We start from the raw sequence: 22,008 nt of genomic DNA on the forward strand, positions 1-22,008 counted from the left end.
TCTCCCAAAGCAGTGTACCAAACGGCCCATCACCTATAGGAACATCAAACAGATGTGTACTTCCACTCTATCTGGCTCCCTAGCGACCAATCTCGCCACCCACCACCCCTTCCAAACAGTTGATGACATGGTGGAACATTGCAACCGTGCCCTCTCCCTCAGGCTGGACTTTGTAGCTCCTCTCACCCCGCGCTACGTGTCTTTCTCTCGTCCTGCCCCTTGGTTCTCCCCTGAGCTCCGCAGGATGAAGACCACAGGTCGTAGGCTCGAGAGACGATACATAAGATCTGGCCTCACTGTCCATCGTGAAGCATTTAAAGAGCACGTCGCGAACTACAAAGAAGCCCTTTCTCAGGCAAAAACAAGGTATTACTCCACACTAATCAGTAACCAGCAAAAACACCCCAAATTGCTATTCTCCACCATCAACCGTCTTCTTCACCCTCCTGATGCGGCTAAACCCTCAGATGCAGCTGACCTCTGTTCCAGGTTCCTGGATTTCTTCCAGCAGAAGGTGGACACCATCCATCGGCAGCTCCAGTCTCCTGGGCTCTCCCCCTGCCCCACACTGTCTCAACATGAGCCTCACCAGTCAGCTGAATGCTCACCTCGGTGCTGCCTGTCCGCCTTCTCTCCACTAGACGCCAACCAAATAGAAAAACTGGTCACCTCAGCTAAAACATCAACCAGCAGTCTTGACCCAATGCCCACCACCCTGGTCAAGGCCTGTCTTCCCATTCTCCGTCATCCAGTGGAGAACATCATAAATGCATCTCTTGCCTCTGGTATGGTACCATCTAGCTTCAAAATGGCAGCAGTCATCCCCACTCTCAAAAAGCCAGGCTCAGACCCTGACGACCCTAACAACTATCGTCCGATCTCCAACCTCCCCTTCATCAGCAAAATATTGGAAAGAGCAGTGGTTGCCCAGCTTCAACATCACATGTCCCACCATGAGCTCTATGAACCTCTCCAATCTGGTTTCAGAACTCACCATAGCACTGTGACCGCCCTCATTAAAATCACCAATGACCTCCTGCTTGCTGCTGACAATGGCCTCATCACCATCCTCATCCTCTTTGACCTTTCTGCAGCTTTTGATACAGTTTCCCACACCATCCTCCTCCGTCGCCTCTCTGAGCTCATCGCCCTCAGTGGCACAGTACTGTTCTGGTTCCGGTCCTACCTTACAGGCCGGAAACAGTTCATCACCCTTAATGGCTCCAACTCTGATCCAGCACTCGTCAGCCATGGCGTGCCCCAGGGCTCTGTGCTTGGTCCCCTGCTGTTCACCATTTACATGTTACCCCTGGGTGGACTCAACTTCCACTGCTATGCCGATGACACCCTTACAACTTGTCAACTGTCTGCAGGAACTCAAATCATGGATGACCACAAACCTACTCAAACTCAACAGTAATAAGACAGAGCGTGGTGGTGGCCCCTGCACCACTGCTCAGGAAAATTGGAGACCTGGCCCTGGTTGAGGATGGCTGCTCCATTTCCCCATCTACTGAGGTGCGCAACCTGGGTGTTATTCTGGACTCCACTCTCTCCTTCCGGTCTCACATCAACAATGTCACCAAGTCTGCTTTCTACCACCTCAGAAACATCTCACGACTCTGGCCTTCACTCACACCTTCAGTAACTAAGACACTCATCCACGCCTTCATCACCTCCTGTTTGGACTACTGCAATGGTGTCCTGTCTGGACTGCCCACCAAGGCCCTTAGCAGACTCCAGCATGTCCAGAACTCAGCTGCCAGGGTTTTAACCCACACAAAGCCCTGGCAGCATATCACTCCCATTCTCCAACAGCTCCACTGGTTGCCAGTTAAGTCACGCATCGCCTACAAGATCCTCCTGCTCACCTACAAATCTCTCCATGGACTCTCACCACAATACCTCACAGACCTCCTCCACCCCTACACTCCAGTCCGCCCTCCTCGGGGTCCTGACCTGCTGGCCACCCCCGCACCAGGTTGCGGACTTTGGGGGCAGGGCTTTCTCTGCCAACGCCCCACACTCTGGAACAGTCTACCACTCCATGTCCGCTCTGCCCCGGCCCCTGCCCATGTTCAAAAAAGCACCTCAAAACATTTCTTTTCACCTAGTGCTTTGACCCCCAACCCCCCCACATTGTAAAGCGACCTTGGGTAACATGAAAGGCGCTATATAAGTCCAAGTTATTATTATTATTATTATTATTACACATAAAAATATCACCTCAAATGAGTAACACTGACAGTAAGTAGGCTACTGTATGGCAAAACGTTAGGAACAGAGAACTGTAGGATGCTGGAGCAACTGATTCTGTCAGTGCTTGGCTGTTTTAATAGAACCAAGAGGGCTACACAGACAACAAGACTGCTAAAAAGCAGCTGAGACCAGAGGGCAGTGATGGGGTAACAGATTATGTGTGTGTGTGTGTGTGTGTGTGTGTGTGTGTGTGTGTGTGTGTGTGTGTGTGTGTGTGTGTGTGTGTGTGTGTGTGTGACTGACTGTCCACAGCAAAAAGATTTTTGAGTGTGTGTATGTGTGTGTATGTGTGTGTATGCCCTTGTCTGTCGACGGACAAGATGACCACTGCCACAAAGGCAGAATGCACACACACACACACACACACACACACACACACACACAGACAGGGGCTTACATGTCTGTAATTTTCGTAATTAAATGCCTGACAGAAAGACCATCATGAAAAACAGAACTGCTTCCCACTGTTTGCTTCGTGTGTGTGTGTGTGTGTGTGTGTGTGTGTGTGTGTGTGTGAGAGAGAGAGAGAGAGAGAGAGTGAGTGTGTGTGAGAGAGACAGAGAGAGAGAGAGAGAGAGAGAGAGAACATGAAAAAAGGAGAGACAGTGAGAAGGTGTGAGTCCTGAAAATAGCATCCCTCTCAACCACAACAAAGGCAAGATAACCATCTGTCAATCACTCTCAGTGCCACTCATAAATCCCCCAACAGGACTCTCACACTCCATCATTACTAATCAAACCAGGAGCCCCCCCCCCATCCCCCACCCACACGCACACACACGGACACACACACACGTATATGTACACGTATATGTACACACGTACACACACACACTAGAGTGCAGGTCGGGCCGCAAATTTCTGTCCGAACCCGGCCCGCGTCCGACAGAGTTGTGTCCGAACCCGACAGGCATTTTCCTTTTTATGTCCGAACCCGACCCGAGCCCGACGCAGATGATGCCTCAGTTATTCCCATGCTAGTGATTAAACGTTCACGTTTGTGGATAGCCTGTCTTTTTAGCCTGTCTTTTTAGCCTGTCTTTTTAGCCCATTTAGCTCCTGGTTTAAAAACATAGTCCAGTATTTCTTTTGAAATTTAAATGAAGTTGTATGGACTGGACTATGTTTTTTTTTTTTTTTAAACGGCTAACGAAATTGTGAATTTCCAGGCGTGTTACTCCACATTTGGCAATCGACTCCTACGGACTTTCCCCTAAAGATGGCAGGAACTGTAGAAGAGGTATAAAAATAGCGTTTTGTAGTGGCGAAATAATATGCCCTTCTCCCTTCCACGCTAACGAGTTTTGACTAAAAACGGTAAAATCGAACTTTCTCAAAACACATCCGAATGATATGATTTTGATGTCAACTCAACGTATGTACTCCCAATCATCCGTAAATTGATCTAAAGTGCATTTTACTCCGGATAATTCCTTTAATGCTAGTCTCTATCTATCAAATACAAAGGGCTGTTTCATCATTTCAGCTCTAGCCCTCTCTTGCAATCATTTCCACACACACACATAAACACACACACACACACACACACACACACACACACAAACCTATCGACCGCCAGTTCTTTTCTATCTCTTAGCACAGTGGAGTGAAACAGAAAACTGTCATTTCAATTCAATCAGAGTTGCAGACAGACCGTAGCCATAACGGTGACAGCCTCTCATCGAAGTCCATTAAACTCATTCAGTCTCACGCACACGCACACACACACACACACACACACACAAACACAAACACACAATGTTGTTTTTAATGCAGGCGCATAACATGCCACTCCACAGTATATGTGTTTCCGCTTCATCAGTGTTAAGTTCAGACAAACACCGGCAGGCCCTTCCCTTGCTAAAGATCACACACAGAAACACACACACACACACACACACACACACACACACACACTGCTGACTGTTCCTGTGAAGGCAGCACTTAGTCACAGAGAACAGCCAGTGATTAATGTGTTGAAGCGCAAAGAGGTGCTTGGAAAGGATACACACACACAAACACACACACACACAAACACACACACCACACGTGAGCACATGTGAGAGAGAGAGAAAGAGAGACATACAATCCACACATTCAAAAACCACTCTGTGTTTCTCCCAAACAACACACACACACTCTATTTGTCTGTTTGTCACACACATCCACGCTCTCTCTCTCTCTCTCTCTCTCTCTCTCTCTCACACACACACAAACACTTTCTGCCTCTTTCTCACACACATACAGTCTTTTTGCTCTCTCGGTCTCTCTCTCTCTCTCTATGACAAACACACACACACTCACTCTCATATTTCTCACAATCACACAAAGGTGTTTCTGCTGCGTATCCAAATGGCATAGCTCCCCATGTACTTTTCGTCAACGCTGAGTGGCAAGCTTATTATGAAAGGGCATTGATGCAAACAAACACACACAAAAACAAACACATACACACACACACACAGCTGCCATCTGTGACTAGCTCCAATGAAGCTCAGTAAAAGGGCAGCACATTACTAGTGCTGACAGTACATTATGAACACAGGCATCCCTGTGACATTCACCACAAACTGCCATCACCTAGACAAATGTCACACTGTGTGCTTGCGCCATAACACAGCTAAAAGACCAACAAAAAAGAAAACAACAAATTGTTGTCAAATAAGTTGCTTAGTATGCCCTCTTTCTGATAGACAGGTCAAAAGCATAGTGACGCAGGACTCGGACAGGATTCCATCTTAAACACCTGAGAATCCACAGGAGTTCTTTGAGGATGAACCAGCCAAAACTTAAGCTGAGTCATCCTGGATGAGACAAAAGAGCGAGGGAAAAGAGAGAGAGAGAGAGAGAGAGAGAGAGAGAGAGAGAGAGAGGTTTACCGTACACATTTATCCATTTGATGGGATATTGACCATCTACTGACCTCAACTTGACAGCGTAACATATAACATTAATACCTTAGATGTAGCAGTAACAGTATCAAAAGCAGGTGGACACATATATCACAATGTCTCTGTTTTTACTCTAATTTTTAGTTCCACTCAAGTGATGTCCCACGTCGATGTAGGCATTACATTACATTTTTAACCAAAGCGACTAACAACATGGTAAACAGTTTAAGCTTTTTAAAGCAATTCTCTCAACAATTCTAGGACAATTTTAAGAGTACAATAAGAATAAGTGCATCAGTGAGTGCAGTTTTTAAACAGTCGAGTGTCAGTTCTAGTCAGGTGGTAAGTGCTAGGATCTGCAAGACTGGTTGTAAGTAGTGCTACGAGAGGAGATGTTCTCTGAAGAGCTGGGTCTTCAGGAGTTTTTTGAAGATGGAGAGGGATGTCCCAGCTCTAGTAGGAGTTGGGTAGCATCTTGAGTCAAGTAAGTTCAGATTTTCTGTATGTTGTAAAGTGCGATACAGCTCGACCAGGTGACCGAGGCAACATGACAGGAGAAGGTTAGTTGGTTGTCAAGAACGACTCCTAAATTTCTTGCAGCCCTGGTAGGTGCAACAGACAGGGAGTCAATTTTGATGTTGAGGTCATGGTGTATGGTAGGTTTAGCTGGGAGGACCAGCAGTTCAGTTTTTGAGAGGTTTAGCTGGAGGTGATGTGCCTTCATCCATGTAGATATGTCTGAGAGGCAATAGATCCGTGCCGAGACCAAGGGGTCATCAGGTGGAAAGGACAGATAGAGCTGTGTGTCGTCTGCATAGCAGTGGTATGAGAAGCCATGCCAACGGATAATCTGTCCCAAGGAGGTGGTGTAGATAGTAAAGAGAAGGGGGCCCAGCACTGAGCCCTGGGGGAGCCCTGTGATGAGATAGTGAGATGCAGATAGCTGTCCAAGCCATGATATGTTAAAGGAGCATCCTGTGAGGTAGGATTCAAACCAGGAGAGCGCAGAGCCGGAGATTCCCATGTTAGAGAGCATAGAGAGAAGGATGCGGTAATTAACCGTGTCAAAGGCAGCCGATAAGTCAAGCAGAATGAGTACCGATGACCAAGCGGTCGCCCTGGCTTCCTTTAAGGCTTCTGTTACAGACAACAGAGCCATTTCGGTAGAGTGGCCGCTTTTTTTTTTAAATTTTTATTTTTTTTATTAAAGTATATTTTTTTGGGCTTTTTGCCTTTATTTGGACAGGACAGTGGAGAGTGAGACAGGAAGCAAGTGGGAGAGAGAGATGGGGTGGGATCGGGAAATGACCGCAGGTCGGACTCGAACCTGGGTCCCCGTGGGCACTCAGAGCCGTATATGGTACGAGCGCTGTAGCCTGCAGCGCCACGGCGCCCCCAGAGTGGCCGCTTTTGAACCCAGACTGATTTGGATCCAGAAGGTTGGAGTGAGACAGGGCGGTAGTTCTCGACTTGAGCAGGGTTGAGAGAAGTTTTCTTAAGTAACGGTGTTACCTTTCACTTTCAGCAAGCACACTAATTATGTCTGGGGTAGGCCTATTTGGTGAGATAGCCTAACCTAACACCAGGAGTGTGTGCATGCGCATGAGAGAGGGGGAGAGAGAGAGAGAGACGAGATGAGTGTGTGTGATGAGTTTTATGGTGTATTGCTCACGTGCAATGTTACATGAATTAGTTTACTACTTAAAGTTTTCACAACTTAACATCATATCGACTCACGACATTTGGCTACAGACGCTACATATACTGTACATTCTAACTAGCTAATACATTAAATCAGCTAACATCAATGTTTACGTTGCCTTGTGTCGGCTACGCTTGGTGAGCTGGTGTTAACAACTGGATGCTTTCAGCTCAGATGTTCAATTATCATTGAATTGCTGTTGTGATACGCCAGTTCTGCTTTGCAGTGGACATATCTTACCTTGTCATCTTTTCTAAGTTTGAAATGATCTCAAAACTTTGGACATTCTCTACCTTTTACGGACGTTTTCTGGTAAATTGTGATATAAATACTGTAACTCTAAGGCCTAGGCCTGCTCATTAAAATCAATAGGGAGCCTACTATATTGTAAATCAAAGCTTAAAGAAACTGTATGTAAGATTGTGGCCAAAACTGGTACTGCAATCACTTTCAAACTACTGTAGAGCGATGTATCCCCTTCCCCTCCGACTGGCAGAGCTGGCAACACGGATGCCGAAACACTACTGACTTTGTGATTAGTAGATAGGTGGAGGATGGCGCATCAGGCCAAAACACAACATGACAACATCAATATCAGTTGAGGGCTGCAACTCTACTTTTAAAATGACAATATCTTGGCCAGACTACTGTTGTCAGTGATATAAGTATTTAAAACTAGACTGCATTTCCGGCGGGAACTGCAAAAGTGTGCTTGCCCTGGTCCGGTCACCAACGTGAGCAAACAGTGGCATACGCTATGCTGAACCTGGCTTGATCCAAGCATTCTAACAGTGCCTTTCAGTGTTGGAGCAGTGGCAATACCGCAAAAGCTCTAGGAGAGGGCTATTCAACTATTGGCTTGCGGGGTGAATGCGGTTCGTTGGATTTTACCTGTGGCCTGCCTTTGAATTTAGCTTCTATGACTAAGATCAAATCAATAAAATAAAACAACAGCAGTGATTGGCTGCAAAAATAAATAATGTCACGCGTCTTGCACCTCTCAAACTGGGCTATCAGGTAACCTAGAAGAATTGAAATTATAAAATATGACTAAGGAATTCAAATGCTGCTTGTTTGTCAGGATACTTTTTCACTGATTTATTTTAAAAATATGAGCTATGAGTGTGAATGTTATATATTCCATCCTCTAATTCTGTTTTACTGGTTTATTTGGCAAATAATCTATATGGATTTGCTCTATAAAGACCTTATGTCTGTTTAGGATTGTTTTGAGAGCCTATTGATGTATCTCAGAATAAAGTAATGTACACAACATTAGTGATGTTTTTTTGTGTGTGTGAATGTGTTTTACTTAAAGGTGCCATTTGCAGGATTGTTACCGAACGTTCTGTAGGCCAAAATCAAAACACTGGTGAACGTTCTCAAGACTACCAGGCGAGCCTCTTCTGGGTTGCCAGATGTAATGAAGACTTAGCTAGCGTTAGTTGACCTGCAGCTGCTTTAGCGTTTCTCCAACCATGACCCAGCTACACATTACGGAAACAGTGAAAACAAAAAAATACCTCTCTAACCAACGTAACATATTTAGCTGAAGTCAGCGATGCAGATGAAGTTTAGCCTAGGCTACCTGTTGTGGAGAAATATGGCCAGCTCTAACGTCAGACTTGATATTCTTCGTTTTGGCGAAGGCGTCACCATATCAGGAAGCTCCTCCGATGTCCACTTAATTTGTTTCTTGTTTTAATTTTGTAAATTTGCCTGCCTCGTGGCGTTCATGACTACAACTGACAGCTGTTGACAGTTGGCCTTTGCTAATTTGGCAACCCAAATAGGAGGATGTGCTAGCCCATTATTAATATGCTATTCTAGAATTAATCGTTCAAAACATAAACGAAAATTCCAAGAGATTCCGCCCCGTAACTCATTTTTTTCATGGGTTTTACGGGGTTTTATGGAGTTAGAGTAATGTTGTCAAATAAGCCATTACTTCAATTCATCGTGTTTCCTTACTCTCTGACAACATATGGTGATCATTTTTGGAATGGTTACAGTTTATTTTCCATTATTTCCTACATACTGGACCTTTAACTCATTAAATGTAGCTGGATACTCATGAACGCATGTCTCTAATAGCCACAATAGGAGTAATTTTAGCAACACCGTATTTTGTGTGGCCCATAACGACCCAGTGGATCATGAACACGTGCCAAAATTGACATTCCTTGCTTGATGTTGGTACATTAATCCCATTCAGATTGCCACTTATCTGTGATGTAAGAGATCAGCATAGGTTTAAGGTCTGGGGCAGGGATTTGACATTCTGGGACTTCTTCATTTAAGGGCTTGCTTAGCAGCACTGTCCGCTTTCTCATTTCCCCTCAGACCAACATGGCCTGGGACCCAGCAAAAAACTACACTGAAGTTCTGGTTCTTTAGACGTTGTAGTTGATCAAGCTCAGCTTTGGTTGTACTTTTTGCGTGACATTAAAGCCTACTGGAAAGATTTTTAATTGCAATTTAATTTAATGCAATTTACTTTTACGATTAAATAAAATGTATTTCTCTCTCTCACCCATAGTTTTCTATTTATTTACAAATGTACATAGGCCTACTGTAATTACATTTATAGTTATTCTACTGATCTTCATACTATTCATCCTGCACATAGACTTATTCTTACTACTCTTATGATGTTGTTTCTGCACTACAATGACACTGTTTCCACACTGCACATAGCTGTATGTTATGTACATATCTGTTATATATTTGTCATATTGAATATCCATAATTATTCTGTTTTATTATATTCTGTTAATACACTGCATATATCTATATTATTATTTCTACTATTATACTGTTACTGCTACATCTACATACATTATTCTACTTATTGCATGAGGTAACTGCTAATACACTGCACATATTTATATTTAATTCATATTACTCTAAACCACCTTCTGTAAATCAACTGTATACTACTGTCTACATTGCACTATATTTCTTGACCTGTCTCTGTATATTTCATCACCTTTCTATACTTTGCATCACATTGAATGCATACTGTACATGAATCACAGCTAAGATCTTTGGTTGCTATGAAGGCCAGTCGTTCTAAATGGATGGTTGCTATGGCCAAAGGCCAGTTCTATCTCTGCCGTTGTCAAGCGGGCATATCCTAACCGTATCTTATTTGAAGCATCTCTATTTTACTTAGCCTACTTCCATACAGCGAGTCCCATTAAGAAGTGGCCACTTCATTCACACTTACCGTGATCCACGCAACAACATTATTAAATTAATCTGTCACCATATGCCTATGCCAACGTTTGCGAGGAGAACATTTTAATTTGATTCACAATGAAACGTTACATTTAATGTACATGTTGACAATGAGTAGGCTAGTTTTGGTTGTTGTTGGTGGGGTTACTGCATCCCTTAGTTATGCCTAACATGCAAAATTGTTCCCTCGCGATTGTTAGCTCTTGCAGACGCATTTCAAAACATCGCGACGTGAAATGCCACCACAAAAAATTGTTCGGTCTTAGTGAGTTAGGAGTCTTCGCGACTTCTTTTAAGCTGTCACAGACTCAGGCGCTACTTTTAGGGCTAAAATGCTTCCTGAATTACTCTTAGTAAAAAAAAAAAAAAAAGGAGTCCTAAAGTTACGAGTACAAGCATCTCATATCAAATGACCATGGCATCACGCTAAGCAACATAAATCCCATACAGCAACATCTCCTCCCTAGCTTCTAGCCACACAAGAAAAGAATAATGTTAAATCTCTGCTTAGCATGCTTCTCCGCTTAGCATTCTAATAACAGAAGGGGCACATTGATGTTGACCACTACAATATGACTCATTATATCTGTAACTGTATAAAACACTTACTTTCATAAAGGACCCACAACATCCAGCACATACACATGGAAACCGATATTTTAGGCACTTGGCCACGAACTCAAAACGTGTCTCTCTGAAGCTCTGTTCTAGAATCTTTGCTCTGTTGTTCCCAGAGTTGCTAGGCAACAACAACTCTTTCTTGCTTTTCTTTTCTTCCTTTCTTCCCTTCTTTCTCTGATTGCCTACATTCTGTAAAGCGCCATGATACATGTGTTATGTTTTGGCGCTCTATAAGCACAATAAATTGAAATTGAATTGAAATTCAACAACAAATAAACGAAATGACAGTCTTTGATCCCAATGGTATCAAAAGTGTACGAGTTATTACGAATGGATGTGTGTGGTTTGCAATTAGAATAAACAAGAAATAACATTTCCAATAATTTCCCATGATAAATTACATATTTGCACCTTCCTTACTTATGAAGCTCACTAATGCCACCGTATTTAGTAAAATGTAATACAACTTTGCCACCTAGCGTTCAGATGTATTTAACATTAACGTGACATTGCTTGCTTATTCTTTCGTCAACTCCATGCTTTTAGGAAAACAAAAATGTTTTTATCATAGTTCCCTCTTCAATGAGCGATTACCAGCTCGTTTTTGTAACAGAGATAGCTGTTTATTGTCCCTAGGTTTACAGAAACACCTATTAATCCGTAGCCTATGGAGTGCTGCCGACCACTGTTCATTACGGCCCAGAATGCCTTGCATGTCTTTACAACAAAACAACACAGTAAAACCTAAATGCCCGTAAACATATGCATTTGCATACTTGTAACATTTTTAATAATACTCTCCCATCATGATATTTAACAATAATGAAAAAATTAATTTGAATACCGTCAATGTGAAACCAACTCTATTATGTAAGCTATATATAGCTACTGTTCTCCTTGCTATTTCAGTTCGTAAGTCCATACTATCCCATGGCAGAGCAAGGATTTCATGATTAGGCAAGGTTGCCCAGAGACATTGAGCATACTTGGAAGGCATTGTGATAGAAGGTGAATGGTGCAAAGGTGAATGGTGAGAGTTACTGAATACCTGTGGGTGGTTTGCCAAATGATGGAAACTTTTGGAATGTTTTCTTTTTTTTTAGCTTATGCACCCTCACATTGGAGTCCCGAGTTCAAATACAAAATTTGGTATCGATATGTGACAGTGTTCCTGAGATATGCCGCGACTTCCTGTTTGAAGACTTAGCGCCCGATTTCGTTTGGCTGTGACGGGCAAAGCGCTTTCGAAAATCAAAATCCTTCCGGTAACTTTTGTGAGGCTTGGTCCAAGGATAATGTCACGTCAAGTTTATGGCGTTAGGACCAAATTTGTGACCTGTGAAAATTTAGTTTAAGCTTTCTGTTCAATCCAATATGGCGGACGAACGACACGCCCACCTGGCGTCATCTTCGCGAACCAACTTACACCGTACTGACCGGACATTTTAAAGTTGGAACGGTGTCTCTGTCTCAAAGGGCCTAGGCTAGAGCTGACAAAAAATTAGGGAGACGGGAAAAATAATAAAACTTAAGAAGAACAATAAGTGTGCTGCTTTGCAAGCACACTTAATAACATGATTTCTTAATGTCTAGTGACATATCAGGGCCATTTATGATTAATTGAAATACATTTCTTACATACGGTTCCTTTAATAAAGACATGTCAAGATGGTGGCCTACTGACCATTTTGGTGCCCTAAGTGAGTGGTTTTGAGTGAGTGACATTTAAATGATAACTCAAAAACATAAAGTAAAATAAAAGGCTTATTATTTACAGACCATTACTGTGTGTTTTTAAACATTCATGCTGTCTTCTTATAAATGGTGCACTGTCACTTTAAGAGCATTGATCTTTACGTTCTCATAATGCCTTTTTGCCAGCTCTTGTTTACAAGCCTTGTTTGTTGAGTTACATTGATAGCACAATATTAACAATAATATGTTAAGTTGTTTTAAGCAGCCTTCATTGCTTTGGAAAGTATGCAATAACATGTTGCTTCACATTTCGTTTTGCAAACAAAAGTGAATTATAAGCCTGGTATCCACCTAGCTATCTGAATGGATTATTTTTTTGTCAACTCGGCATATCATGTGCTTCATGTAAATGCTTGGAAAACGAATTATTGAAGACCCACCAATTCCATTCTAGCACTTCGTGGTGGAGATTGAGAGAACCCAAAAAGTATCAAACTTGCATGTACCATGGTGTTAGTGCATTGTGACATTGTAAACGCTATTGATGAAGAGTGAAATGCAGTTTGCAGTAAAGCTACTATTCATTGGTTACATTTGGGTGCCCCCTCTGTCCTTTGGTGCCCTCTGCAAAGTGCGTGATGCGCGTGGTGGGAGCGGTGGCACTGCCAGGCTACACAATCTTTTTTCTGCATTTCTATCCCTTTATTCTCTTTAAGTTCAATTGTGAATTCAAGTTCACAGCTCAAAGCTGACATGCACTAGAAGTTTGTGTTTAATCAAGAATCAAAAAGATTAGCGTGGCACCACTTTAGATGTTTCATTAAATGACTTGTGCTATTACGCGAGGCATAGTGAGATCTTTCGGTTTCGCACAAAGTGCACTAACTATTATGTTCTTCATATCCTTGTCTCTGAGTGTAGGCTTATATCCATCCCGCAAATAGAGTCCGCTGCAGCCACAGTCATCTTCAACCAGTATCAGTACGTTCTACTATTTTGCGCGGATTTTTTCTCCTCTGTTGTTCTCGCGGTGGTGTTTGCGAATATGATGTATATCATATCATTGCGAATATGATGTATATCATATCATGATGATATCAAAACAAAACACTGCTTAATTTTTGGTTAAAATGCATTGTAACGTGTGTTACTGAAGTTTGTACCGAGTAAAATATTACCCAATTTTTTTTTGTAATGCCTTACATTACCGCGTTACCGCAAACAGCAATATATTACAGTAATTACATTACTTTTGTAACGCATTACTCCCAACACTGATAATAGTCCATGTGAAACAATAATCCCTGAGCTGAGCAGGCCTCATAACGCAAGTGACAGGAATTAAACGAAGCTTCTAGGCAGATAATTTTCCTCCATCATTTTCTATAATCAAATTATTCGAGTTACTTGAGTAATTGTTTCAGCCCTAGTCACGTTAGTGACAACAACTGCAAACTGCACAAGAAAATATCACCTCAAGTGGATAACACTGGCAGTAAGTAGGCTACTGAATGGCAAAACTGTCACCAGAAAAAAGGAGCAGGGAACTGTAGGATGCTGGAGCAACTGAGATTCTGTCAACGGCAGGCTGTTTTAATAAAACTACACACACTTACAAGCAGCCGAGACACAACGATAGAGAGAGGGGGTGTGTTGACCTCTCGCTCTCTCTCTGTCACATACACACACACACACACCTATCACTTTGCATTTAAAGTGAGGGCTGGTGATTGATACAGGATTTTTTTTGTGATTGTAAAGAGGATTGGGGCTGTGCGACCAGGGAAACCAGAGTGTGTGAGGAGTTGTAATTTATATGTGTGTCTGTCTGTGTGTGTGTGCATCTGTTTATATATGTTTGTGTGTGTGTGTGCGCATCTGTTTATATATGTTTGTGTGTGTGTGCGCATCTGTTTATATATGTTTGTGTGTGTGTGTGTGTGTCTGTGTGTACATGCGCACTGCACACAAACGTGTGTGTGTGTGTGTGTGAATATGTGTGCATGTGTTTTGTGTGTGAGTTTACCTACCTGGTGGCCCCTCATCCTCTGGAAGTGGGCTATGGTGTCACTGATGGTGTAGACACGCACATGCCCCATGTGCAGACGGCCAGACGGGTATGGGAACATGGAGAGGACATAAAACTTCTCCCGGCTGGAGTTCTGCATGGACAGAGAAAGAGACAAGACAACCACAGTGATAGAGTCAAAAGGGGTAAAAATAATGGAGACCATGTGTCTGTAGTAACCATGAGTATGAAAAACATGAAAAGAAATGAGACCTGAGAAATGAGAAAACAAGTATGAGACAAGTAGTTTTTGAGCGTTTAGGAGCACATTGATGCCATACGTGAATCTTAAGAGTGTGCAGCAGTTTAGAGAACTCCACCCGCCTGCAGCGTGTCTCTCAGTGCCTGTCTAGGAGACAGGGGGAGATCTGCTGCACTTAAAATGACCAGAGATCTGAAAGAGATCTTTCACCCCTCAGTAGTTCAGGAGTTCTAGTCAAAGAAGGGGTTCATGAACAATGTAAGTTTCTAAAATTCCACAGAGTACCAAAGTGTGATGAAGGCTGGTTACACTGATTTTACAGCTAAGGGGCGTTGTTAGGCACAACGCACAAGCAGAGTGCCTAAAACCCCCCTTAGCTGTTGTAAAATCAGTATAACCTACGGACTCGAGTGGGTTATTGCTTCTCTAAAACGGTTACTACGTATCTGACAAAATTTCATAACATAAAGGTACAGCAACAAGAAATGTAACGATTTATTCATAGATTATCATTCTTCCCCCAAGAAATATATTTCGTCTATCAGAATAGTTACCAAGCAACATCGAGACGCAGCTACTCCCAACTTTTCTAGTTGTAAAAGATATGAACAGAGTCATCACATAGACGTCATTCGAGACGGGTGAAGCAATGTAGCCCCTTACTTCGTTACCACCACGTCTACATTTACTTTTCTTAAATGTCCTAGTTGTTCGTCAATAAATGTGATTTCATTTTTCATGTGACTTGCCACATTCATAGCCTACTGTCAATCCATCAAAACTTCGCTGAAATGTTGTGGTCCGATGCTTTCGTTCTTATCCAGAGAATACAGTTATTTTGCTCCTGTGCGACACTTTAACCCTCTCTGGTCACATGCTCATTATGTAAATTATGTCATGTTAGCATCGTTTTCGGAAAAAAGTTTATTACTCAGCCGGTAAGTCAGTTACGAGGTTATGACGCCAATCATACAATGTTCTATTACGCTGTAATTCAGCTGTAACGTTATTTGATATCAAAGTAGCGCCAAATTGAATGGGGTTCAATGGCTAGGTGGAACTGGTCTCCTATTTAGCCTCAGATCCGCCATAGTGTCTACGCCCTCCAAATGATCGCCTGCCCCCTTGGTAGCACAGTAATATAGAATGAAATGCTGTCAAGGTGTATGTTTATGCTGCATTTTACAACGGCATCAAACGCGATTCAGCCAATCCCAATCAAGGACCGGAACTATCCGTTTTAGAATGTCCATTATAAAACGGATAGTTCTGGTCCTTAATTAATATTGGTTAAATCTCGTTCAATGCCGTTGTATATTTTCACGATATAGCACGGCTGAGACAGCATTTTGTTCTATATTAATGCGCTTAGAATGCATAACGGTTAACAAGATACAAGTGTACAAAATGTCAGACTTTGTTGTTAATTTTGACGTCCTGGGTGGTGTAAGTATTGCTGAGTGGAGCAAAGAAATGGATATATTGGAGGAGGAGGAAAAAAAGCTAAGCGACATGCTGAACTAAACGAGAGTGAAATAGAAGAGATAAAAAAGGCAAGAAATGAGATTAACAGTCAAACAGACTATGTGGTCTGTCTGCTGCTTTGAAAATTAGTGCTTAGAAAAAGAAGTCAATTTTAAATCAGTGACAAAAGCAGAGCTGAACCAGGTGCTTCGTCAATTTTATGCAACTGTAAAAACCGGAAAGGGTAAAGAATATGGTATCAGCAGTTATGCTGGCCTACGAGCAGGACTGAATAGATACATCAATGATCCGCCGATCAGCCGTTCCTGGTGCACTTGAAAAGACACAGGGTACACCAGCAGCAATAATGTTTTCCTTAGGGTTGTAAAAAAAAGGACGGGACAAAACCTCCCATCATCCAGCAATGACGGAGGCAGACTTCATAAAAATCAAGCACTCCTGGGCACTGAACCCCGAGACACCAGCGGGACATGTCAATAAAGTCTGGTTCGATATCCAACTGCAAATAGGGCGCATAGCTAAAGAAGGAAACCGACAGCTGAAGCCCGACTCATTCATTATTCGCACAGACGAAAACGGTCTTATGCATCGTTAACATTCAACGAATGTACTAAAAATCACAAGGATCCTGCGGAGAGAAACAAGGAGAGCCTGTCTGGATTTATGTATGAGCAGCCAGGTGACCCGTTGTGTCCTGTGGCCTCATTACAGAAGTAGATAGATAGATAGATAGATAGATAGATAGATAGATACTTTATTGATCCCCAAGGGGAAATTCAAGGGTCTCAGTAGCCTACAGACATCACACACTACATGCACTTACAGCAGAAATGGTAAACATAAGTATAAGTATAAACATATATCTAAACTCCACTGTACAATAAAGACAGTAGAAGACAAGAAAGATAAGAAAACTAAATACACTATATAAGTTAAATTAAGAAAGTCCAATGTGCTTGAGGGTGATCAAGCATAAGATGCTTGTAGTGACAGGGCCGGGACTGGTAAGGTGCTAAAGGGAGTGAGCGTCATGGTGAAGGTGCAAACAGTAGTCAGTAACAGTAGTAAAAAGTATCTGTCACGTCTACCGCATAATCTACCTGCCTTTTATCTACACCCGAAGCGGACACACAATGCAACAGATCCAGTATGGTAAGTTATTAAAATAGTTTGAGTCTTATACCTAAAGTGTGTGCGTTTATTCTTTTCAGGTATACAACAGGACCTATGGGGGTCAATTTCCTAGGTGCAATGCTTCCCCGCATCTGCAAAGCAGCGGGCACGCAAATATACACCAGCCCCCGTTTGCGAAGCACGACAGTACAGAAACTGTCTGATGCTGGCCTTGAGGCCAGAGAAATAATGGCAGTGACGGGCCATAAGTGCGAAACATCCCTGCAGTCCTACTGGTGTCCAAACTACAACGTAAGAAAGGCATGGAGTGATGTCCTTGCCAGCACATCGCAGGCACATCACAAGCGCTCCAGCTCAGAATTAAATGGTCCAGTGGGTCCACTAGCAAAGAGAAATCCAAACCACACTTTTTTAACAGCTGCACTACTTCAATAGCATTTTTCACTATGGCCAAAAAAAACACTCACGGCCACTTAAGACTGGTGTGTGAAGACACAAGAGAGCTCTGGTGCCAGGTGCCATAATGCGGTTTGATCACCACACACAGGGTCATGCAACTGCATATACAGTAAGATGCATTTGATCTCGATAAACTGAGCGGGACAATTAAACTGGAGGCAAAGGCATTTGAAGGAGACGTAGAGCAGGCATGGTGTGGACATTGATGACTGCCATCACAGACTTTTACATAGTAGCTAAGGTTGGATCCCGAGGGACTGAAACGAAGTCAGAGGCCAGGGTCAATCTGTACCTGGTGTGGAAACATTGGGACAGTGGACATGCTATTAACAGAGACATGCATTCGCAGATTTTAGTTTAAGGGATAAGAGAACCAGCAAGTGCTACTTTAAAACAACACACATACACACACACACTTACTATGGCAACGGCCATGACTCTTTGAGATAAGTGATCTCAGTGATTCATTACTTCTTGTGGAGCTAGTGGTGGTTCTCTGTATGTGTGTATGTGTATGTGTATGTGTGTGTGTGTGTGTGTGTGTGTGTGTGTGTGTGTGTGTGTGTGTGTGTGTGTGTGTGTGTGTATGCGGGAGGTGACCAACCATTCCATGTTAATCACCTCAGGTCAAGGGGAATATGAATTATTCAGAGGCAGTGGCGAATAACAGACTTTCCCCCTCTTTTTCCGGAAAGTAACACAACGGAGCTGACTCACCTCTCTCTCTCTCTCTCTCTCTCTCTCTCTCTCTCAAATTCAAAGGGTGTTTTATTGGCATGACAATAAAAGGTATTTGCATTGCCAAAGCAATCATACAGAAGAATGCATAGATAGATATTTAGATGTGTATAAACATGTGTAGATTTAAACTTATATAAGATAACCATAAGTAATAGAGGAGAAAAGTACAATACCAGTATGCATACACATATATACATAGACAAAAAAAATACATTGTTTATGTTTTCATGTGTCCACATTAAAACCATTTAAATTTACCTTAAACTATTGTCCCTCACTAGGCATAAGCACCCAGGCATAGGTGAAATATATTTTGCTGCCAACCCTCTCCTGAGAGGATTTTTCATTTTTGCTAAGGTCTTCAAAGGTTGGGTAGTTGGTTTTAAATTGACAGAAAAAGGGTTTTCTCTATACCTTTCTCATCCATCTCTCTCTGAGACTCTTTCTCTGTCCATCAGCAGGAAGCAGTACCAGACTCAGACCCAGATCCATTACCATCTGACTGGCAGTTCAGTTCTGTATGGGGTAGTAATGGACCTTATAAAAAGTCGAGTCGAGCTTTTGTGGCAGATGTGCATTTTACTTACAATCTCAGCCCACACTGTTAGGGCACCACTGCATTTAGAGGGTCTCTCAACTCAACACTCCAGACTGTATGAATGAAGAGTGTGTGTGTGTGTGTGTGTGTGTGTGTGTGTGTGTGTGTGTGTGTGTGTGTGTGTGTGTGTGTGTGTGTGTGTGTGTGTGTGTGTGTGTGTGTGTGTGCGTGCGTGCGTCGTGCATCTGTGGGTGACTGTATGTGTGTGTGAGAGCGAGTGGATGTCTTCGTCTGTGTGTGAGAGAGAGTGATTTTTTTTCTGGGTTAGTCTATTTGTCTGTAAGCCAAACAACCCCCCCCCCACCCACCAGCAACTTGGCAACCGTCTTAGCTGCTCCAGACTTTGTCATGTCCAGAAGGACTTCCTACCACACAGGTGACCCTTAGAGAATCTTTAGGTGAGAAAGAGAAGGAAAGGTACACTTTATCATGTTATTTTGGGATACATACCCCAGGGGCCATTTTAAAATTTCATTCTCAGTAAAAAGCCACCACACAGAAAGCTGTAATATATCTTTTCCCCCTGTGACAGATGCATGAGAGGATAATCTGGATCATCATTAATCTACACATGCAGGCTCGGAGGGGGACTTATATATAGGTGGTGAAAAATGAGAAGTCTCGTGAGAGAATTAAGAGCACATGCCTCAGGATTACCTGTACTTCTACTCTTTGTTTTGTTTATATACTAGCACTCTTTGTTTTTGTTTATGTAAAGCACATTGAATTACCCCTGTGTATGAAATGCGCTAGATAAATAAACTTGCCTTCTTAAGGTAGACCCTGGAGTGACCTGTACTCTTGGGGAACAGAGGGAGAAATTAATATGTAAACACTACCTACAGATTGATGTCTACAGAGCTCTGACAGTTATGGAGAAACATCATTTGATAAACCCATGTATGTTCAATCCTACTTTCTTTTGCATATTCTTAAAGGTGCCCTGCAACACAAAACCGTTTTTCCTTGTATTTTTTTAAATATGTTAGGTCCATATGTGTTTGTGTTATGTTGTGATGTAAAATGAACTGCTACCTCCTCTGTCAGCTCTAGCCACTGAGAAGAAATAAGCGGAGAAATCAGGCCAATTACAAAAGCTGCTCAGTCTGACGTGGAATTGAATGAGCTCATTACACGCCCACAGAATGAGTTCATTACAGGCCCACAGAATTTGTCTAGCTCAGTGACAGTTTTCGTATGCACGAACGACAACAGGCTTGTGCGCTATGCACGAATAGACCTTCAACAATGCATGTTGCCCAAGAACCCAGAGTTGAGGATCAAATGGCTTCAGTTTATTTTTTGGAACAATGCCAAAGCTGGAGCAGAAGGCTAATATCGCGGCAGTCTAGGACCAATGCCCAGTCCGTAAGTAAAACACTACTGTCAACTCAAGGAAGTGAAATGTTATACAGGTTTAATGCACTCGCTAGCCTAGCAGGTTTTATGCCCATTTGGACAATGCTAGAACTCGCTAGTCAAGCTAACTTCATGCCATGAAGCTAAAATTAGTTGATAACAGCTACCATCACGGCAGTCTACGAACAGTGCCCAGTCTATAAGTAAAACGCTATTGTCAATTCAAGGAAGTGCTATGTTATACAGGTTTAATGCACTCGCTAGCCTAGCCGGTTTTATGCCCATTTGGACAATGCTAGCACTCACTAGCCAAGCTAAGTTCATGCCACAAAGCTAAAATTAGTTGATAACAGCTATCATGTTATGGACGAAACCGACTAGCTGTTAGCCAATCAGAGTCAAGCAGCTTAGCTCGTTGAATATTAATGAGAACTGGCGCAAATCGAGTCTTCCTGCAGGCTTTCTATAGCACGCTAGAATGGACTGAAACAAGGTAACCAAGGCATTTTTTCCACAAAAAATGTTACAGAATCCATGATAGAACTTCAGACATTACCACTAAGCAATGAAATACATGTGGCAGGGCACCTTTAATAATCGTTGAATACAGACATTTCACCCAGGATTCCATTCTATTGGTCATTGTCAGTACTCCAACGCTGGGACCATCATGGCTGTTCTCCTGGCAGGAGGAGGCCAGGTGTGCCTGCTATGCCATCTCCAGGGTGTAAGGTGGGAGCGTGTTTATTTTATATGAGCACACGTGTGTGTGTGTGTGTGTGTGTTTGACAGTTGTTTAATAGGCTAATAACGGCAGGCTATCCACAAACGTTAATATTTAATCACTAGCATGGGAATAAGTGAGGCATTATCTGCATCAGGCTCGGGTCGGGTTCGGACATAGAGATCAAAATGCCTGTCGGGTTCGGGACGGGTTCGGACGCAACTTTGTCGGACACGGGCCGGGTTCGGACAGAAATATTCGGCCCAAACCGCACTCTACCTCTCTTTCTCTCTCTCTCTCACACACACACACACACACACACACACACAAACACACATCATCTGTTTTCATATTCTGTCCTTCCTCTCTGTAACAGGCCGGAAAAAAAGGCCGAAACGTTTGTTCACTTACCCCTGTTGCTAGTAAAATAAATCAGTGAGAAAAAAAAAAAAAAATTTTGGAGTGCAATCTTTGATTTTTTCTGTAAGTTTCCTGGATCACGCACCCACAAGAAAACGAACGGTAGAGCGCGGTGTTTGCAAAAAACAGGGGAACAGTGAGAAGATGACACTAATAAGGTGGGAATGACATTCCCAGAGAGAGAAAGAGAAAGAGAGAGAGAGACACACACACACACACAACACACACAACACCTCTACAGGTCAGGACATGGTGGGTATCTTCTGATATGTTTCAGCAAGGGAAGACGGTAAAGAGGTCTAAACGTGTCTGTCTTTGATAGGTTTCTGAGGGCCTTTTCTTTGGTCACCAACTCCTTTGTAATCTACTGGAAAAGACCTACAGTATATGACCAATGGCAATTGTTTTTA

General features: G+C 42.7%; 1 protein-coding gene across 1 annotated transcript in view; it reads right to left on the minus strand.

The window, feature by feature from the left end:
* The window catches only part of lars2 (leucyl-tRNA synthetase 2, mitochondrial), a 79,982-nt gene that overhangs the window by 55,870 nt on the left and 2,104 nt on the right, over positions 1-22,008 (minus strand). The window contains exon 3 of the mRNA XM_048260392.1: positions 14,439-14,570. Coding sequence (XP_048116349.1) covers positions 14,439-14,570 — 132 coding nt within the window. The remainder of the gene's footprint in view (positions 1-14,438; positions 14,571-22,008) is intronic.

This window comes from Alosa alosa, chromosome 13 (assembly GCF_017589495.1).
Source record: "Alosa alosa isolate M-15738 ecotype Scorff River chromosome 13, AALO_Geno_1.1, whole genome shotgun sequence".
NCBI lineage: Eukaryota > Metazoa > Chordata > Actinopteri > Clupeiformes > Clupeidae > Alosa > Alosa alosa.